This window comes from Bos taurus, chromosome 12 (genome assembly GCF_002263795.3).
Source record: "Bos taurus isolate L1 Dominette 01449 registration number 42190680 breed Hereford chromosome 12, ARS-UCD2.0, whole genome shotgun sequence".
NCBI classification, from domain to species: Eukaryota; Metazoa; Chordata; class Mammalia; order Artiodactyla; family Bovidae; genus Bos; species Bos taurus.
In genome coordinates, this window is record NC_037339.1 from 52,414,722 (window position 1) to 52,420,721 (window position 6,000).

General features: G+C 44.6%; 1 protein-coding gene across 1 annotated transcript in view; it reads right to left on the reverse strand.

The window, feature by feature from the left end:
- The window catches only part of MYCBP2 (MYC binding protein 2), a 270,674-nt gene extending 265,360 nt beyond the window's left edge, over positions 1-5,314 (reverse strand). Inside the window, 1 exon segment of the mRNA NM_001192817.3 lies at positions 4,733-5,314. Within this exon segment, the coding sequence (NP_001179746.2) occupies positions 4,733-5,031 (299 nt within the window). The 5' untranslated portion in view covers positions 5,032-5,314.
- Positions 5,315-6,000: the final 686 nt, after the last annotated feature.

The window sequence follows — 6,000 nt, forward strand, 5'->3', positions numbered from 1 at the left end:
CCAAGCACTTTACATGTACAGAATCATGTAACCTATGATACAGTCCTCATTATTATTATTCCCATTCTACATAGAAAAAAACAAAAGCAACAAAAAAACAAGTGTGACTACATCAAATTAAAAAGCTTCTGCGCAGCAAAGGAAACCAACAAGAATGGAAAGGTAACCTACCAAATGGGAGAAAATACTTGCAAACCATATACTGATAAAGGGTTACTACATAATCTTATATATACTATAAATAATTCATATACCTCAATATCAAAAAATTAAAAGGAACAAACAAAAACCCACAAACAATCCAGCTTTAAAAATGGAAAGAGGCTCTGAATGAACATTTTTCCAAAAAAAGATATATGAATAGCCAACAGGTACATAAAAGATGCTCAGCATCACCAATCACCAGGAAAATGCAAATCAAAGCTACAGTGAAGTCTCATTTCACGCTGTCAGAATGACTACCATCAAAAAGACAAGAAATAAAAAGTACTGGCAAGCATGTGGAGAAAAGGGAATCCTTGTGTACTGTTGGTAGGAATGCAAATTGACACAGCCACTATGGAAAACAATGTGGAGATTCCTCAACAAATTCAAAAGAAGAACTACCGTAAGATCCTACAATTTCACTTCTGAGAATGTACTCAAAGGAAAAGGAAACACTAACCTGAAAAAATATCTGCATCTCTACACTCACTGCAGAATTCTCTACAATAGGGAAGAAGCAATCTGAATGTCAACTGATGGATGAATAAAGAAGACATATATTTAAAATGGGATATTATTCAGCCACAAAAAAGAGGGAAATCTTGCAACACCAGGAATGGATCTTGAGGGTATTATGCTAAGCGAAATAAGTCAGACAGAGAAAGACAAATATACCAAACCAAAACACAAAAACAAAACACAAACTCTTACGTACGGAGGACCGTCTCATGATTGCCAGAGGCACGTGTAAGGAGATGGGCAAAATGGGCAAGCGAAGTTGAAAGGCACAAACAAAAATTTACAGTTATAAAATAAGTAGGTCATGGGGATTTAATGTACAGGGAGGTACTACAGTTAACAACACTGGAATGTGTATTTCAAAGTCGCTAAGGGAGTAAATCCTAACAGTTTTAACTGAAAGAAGAAAAAATTTCAACTATGTGTGGTGATAGATGTTAACTTGACTTTACGTGGTAGTCATTCCTCAAAATACGGAATGATTATGTTGTACACCTACAACTAACACAATGTTATGTGACAATTCTATCTCAAAAATATTTTTTAAGCAAAAAACAGAGGCTCAGAAGTTATGTAATATGCCCAAGGTCACACAGCTAAAAAGAAGCAAAGCCAGGATCTAAAACCAGTCTAGATCCAGAATCCAAGCATTCATTAGAATGCCATCGAAGTTACTGATGCCATTAGGCTCCTGTCCCTCAACTTCTCTATCTACACCTAAAACATAATCCTCAGTAACAAATGTATTCAACACTGACTGATAACGCACTTGCCTTGTTTTGTTCCTTGAATACAACCTTGTTTCTGCACCAGAGATTGTACTTTTCTAAAACATTATTCCTCTAGGTCTACCTTCCAATCATTATGACTCAACTTAAATGTCAACTAACCCTGACCCGTCCTGATCACCCTACCTAATATATCACCTTCAACTACAAATTGTCCGTCACATGAAATCGGTTTTATTTCCTCCACGGCTATTTATCACAACCTAAAATGATCAGTTGCTTACTTCTCCCCGCTAGAATAAAAATTCCAAAGAGGATAGAGACCTTGTCTATCTTGCTCACTGCTACATCTTCAGTGCTTCAAACAATGCCTGGCACAAAGCAGGTACTGGATATTTACAGAACAGATGCCAAAACTTCTGCTACACATTAGGATGACCAAAATAAAAAAGGTACAGTTCTTAATAAACTCCTGGTCTTTAGATTTATAAATATGTACCTCCTCCAATTCTATATTAAAGGATGACCAGCTCCTAACATTTTTAGTGGCTAACCTCTTCACCTGTCGTGTTAAATCTGTCCCCAAGATCTCCCTTAGACCTCCCCCCAAGGATTATCCCCTCTCTCACTTCTTTAATTTCTCCTTCTCCACTTACTGAGCATTTCCCACCTACCCTCCCACACTCAAATAACCTTCCCTCAGCCCTGCTGCTGCTGCTGCTGCTAAGTCACTTCAGTCATGTCGGACTCTGTGTGACCCCATAGACGGAAGCCCACCAGGCTCCCCCGTCCCTGGGATTCTCCAGGCAAGAACACTGGAGTGGGTTGCCATTTCCTTCTCCAATGCATGAAAGTGAAAGTGAAGTCTACATCTGGCTATTACCCCAAAGTATCCCATAGACTCCTTAACCACACCTCTCTTACAAACACACCTTGACCACTTCCTCAAAAGTCACCAGTGGCCTGGATAGTATCCTCACTTTCTTCAACATTTAACCCTGCTGAGGACTTTCAGTCCAACCAGAGGTGCTGCTCTGCCACAGTTCTCTTAATTTTTTAAAAGCTTTTTTGACCTTACTTCACTGTCTCCCTTCTCTCACACCTTTAAACTTGATTTTCACTAGAACTTCATCCTCTATTCTTGCTCATTCTTTGTCTCTGAAACATTTCACCTTTTCCTCTGTCTCAACTAGTGCCCCGTACCAATAATTATATCATTCATTCAGAACCTAAATTCCAGCTCCACTTTCCCCATTAATATTTAGTATGAAATGTGACTGAATTCTTAAGCAAATCCTCAATAAAGAATAGTTGCTGGCCATGACTTGGAAAAAATAATGTGAACTAAAATAATGTTCTGAACAAGCACTGGAAGGCAATTTCATAAACTTAAGGCTTGTTTCGTGAGTACTTCTTGAAATACAGTACGTGAACTAATTCTTCACTGATTTTAATTGACAGCTTGTACAAAAATAAACCAAAGACTAAAAATCATTCATACACTTTATATACGTGGTTAATCTATATTAATTTTGCCTAAAACTGTTTATACAGTTCTAAATACACAGAAACAGTATTACTGCACAAATACAGTAGTAGAAAGCTAAAACAGGGAACATGCTAGTCACAAATTATTGCGTAAGTCTGGAAACAACATATGAAATAAATTCAAATTCTTTAAAAGGGGTTTGTAAAGATACACCTACAGTGGCATAATTAAAAGACTCACAGCTCAAAATTACACCTAATTATTAGAGCAAACTGTCCATTGAGGTTTTGTGCTATTTTCAAAAACATTAGCAAGAAACAGACTTGTGACATTGTGGTCTTCAATTTAGATAGCAAAGGGTAGTTAGTTATACACATTTATATCAGTATGATAAAACTACTCAAGTCCCAATCCTGTAAACAATAATACAGACCAGAAGAAATGTTTACCCAGAAAAAGTGAAGCTCTATCTTTACAACTCTCTGAGGTGGGCAGGAGCCACAATACACACTGGTCAACCACAAATACCTGACTCACAGCCTAGCCCCTCTCATATGAGAGAAAATGGCATCTGGTTATTACCGAACAAACTGCACATTCAAAAACTACAGTGAACTCTGTAACTTGTTCGACAAAAACCCTCCTATGCTTTCCCTAGGTACTGCAAGAAGGTGTGAGGGGGAAAAAAAGATGAAGCCAGCTCGCAATTACCACTGCCAAAGCCAAGCTGGTGAAACAAGTCAGTCACCATGCTTCAAGGTATGTGGCATGTAAAGGCATGGACAGGAAAATAGGAGAGCCTTAAGCAAAAAGACACCTACATTTTAAGAAAAAGAAAATGAAAGTGATTTCACATCTCCTCCACCAAGGGAGCTAGCTGTAGGTGCACCCAGTCTTGAAAGAAATCCTAGGAGCTACTCAAATGTTCTAGTTGGTGGCAGCTGATCACTACACCAGCTGTCACCTTTTGAAGTTTTTCAGGTTTCCCCTTTTCCCCCTACAAAACCCCCTCTAGTCTAAGGCCGGAAAGTCACTGAGGAAATAGAACAGAAGATGAAGGGAAATGGCCGATGGGACAGCAGACCACGAGAGCTGCTGTAACCACGTCTCCAGAGGATCCAGAGATCTAGTTATCAAAGTACAGCTCTAGAAATCTGCATCAGACACCTTTCACATCCAGGGAAAACCTCCATCTGTATCCCTTTCGCATGTATCTCGTAAACTGAAATCCCCTGTCTTATCCTAAACTCATCCTATATATATGACATTATCCTTAACCGATACCATTGCTTCCCTTGGTGAAAGGCAGATTTTTTTTTTTAAGGGAGGCGGAAAGGTGAGGATGGAATGTCCTGAGGGAATGGGGGGAGGGGCGGGGGGTGAGAAATACGTGCAAATACCATTGCGGCAAAGACACTGGACACGCCAGTTCCCTCATCGCTCCTGCAAATTCTCTTCGTGCATGACCCTCCGCTCAGCCCTCCTCCTGTTTCAACAATACACAGACACGTGTCCTAACCGACCCGCACCATCACCTTTTCTAGCACTGCACGCTCCCCGCTTCCACCCTCCCTCGCCCCCCAACAAAGACAGTCACACACACTTAAAAGAGCAGAAACTGCTGCCACCGCACCCTCCTTTCTCAGTAAGTGCTTCTACCATCTAGCATCCAGTACTGGCTGAAAGACAGCTCGATAAACACGTATGTAGACAGACACACACACTGACACTGACACACACACACGGGCGCACATGCAGCATGTGGCGCAAGGAAGGGCACCCGGAGACGCACCTGGAGGCCGGGTGTCCAGCGCTGCTGCCCCCCTGGTCCCTGTCACTGAGCGCAGCTGTGTAAATCCTCCGGTAGCGGTCGGCCAGGGCCCGGCCTGACAGGAGCAGCTGGTAGTGACCCCGGGAGTCCGGGGCCGGCAACCCCAGCCCCAGCCCCGCGGCCGCCAAGGAGCCCTCGGGAAGCGGCATGAACAGCGCCCCCGGCGCCGGGGAGGAAGAGATGGTAGCGGCCGGGAAGAATCCGTCTCCGCCGGGCCCCGAGGAGGCGGCGGCGGGAGAGGCGGTAGCTGCGCACATCATCCTCCTCGCCGCCGCCTCGTCCCCGCGGGCCGGGCAGGCAGACACGCGCGCGCACACACAGCCCTTTTCCAACGACGACGGCTCCGGCGGCGGCCTCTCGCTCCCGCAGCAGCTGAGACTACAAAGACAGCGACCTCCTCCTTCTCCTCCTTCTTCTCCTCCTCCCCCCCGCGCCGCCCTCGCCACTACTGGGGCCGCTCATCTAACCCCGCCACCCCGGGAGTGTGAGGAGGAGGCGGTGCCGCCGCTGCACCCGCCGCCGCCTCCGCTGCCACCGCCGGAGCCACCCGCAATGGGAAGCGGCCGGCCGTACTGGGCATGCGCCACTCCTCGCGCACGCTCAGTCCCTCCGGCCCCCCGTTCCCGCCCCACTCCCTCTCCGCCGCCACTGCCTCCGCCTCCGGGCATTGGGTGTGGGGCCGGAGAGGCTTGCGGGATCGGGGAAAAATCCACTTCTCCGGGTTTTACTAGCAGCTTGAGGAAGAATCAGGAAAGTGCTGGGGAGGCTGTCAGCTCCAGCCTGTCGGCTTCAGGTACCTGGGTTCCATCCAGGTGGGAGAACTGGGATCTGAAAGACAGACCCGGTGCCCGCCGCCGGAGAATGATCGTTCTGTATTCCTTTTCCCTTTCCCCAAAGTGTACGCTGCCAGCGGGAAGATTTACTGTGAATGGTGCTGATTGAAGTCAGAATTCAAGGCAAAGGAGGCCAGCCGAATTAGAAGTATCTTTGGTGGTCTTAGTTTGGGTTTTTTGTCACTAGGATTTAAGTCTGTTAAAAATAGCTTTTACTTACCAAAGACAGGTAGTAATTTGGTGCACCCTCTTTTTTTTTTTTTTTTTCTGTGAAATTATAACTCCCAGGTAGGAGAGTATTCACAAGCCAAAGTCTTTCCCAAGTTCTTGTTCTTAACATTTATATCCGAGCTAAGTCTTAATGCAGTAGTGCTTCTCTCAAATATTCTTTCTTTA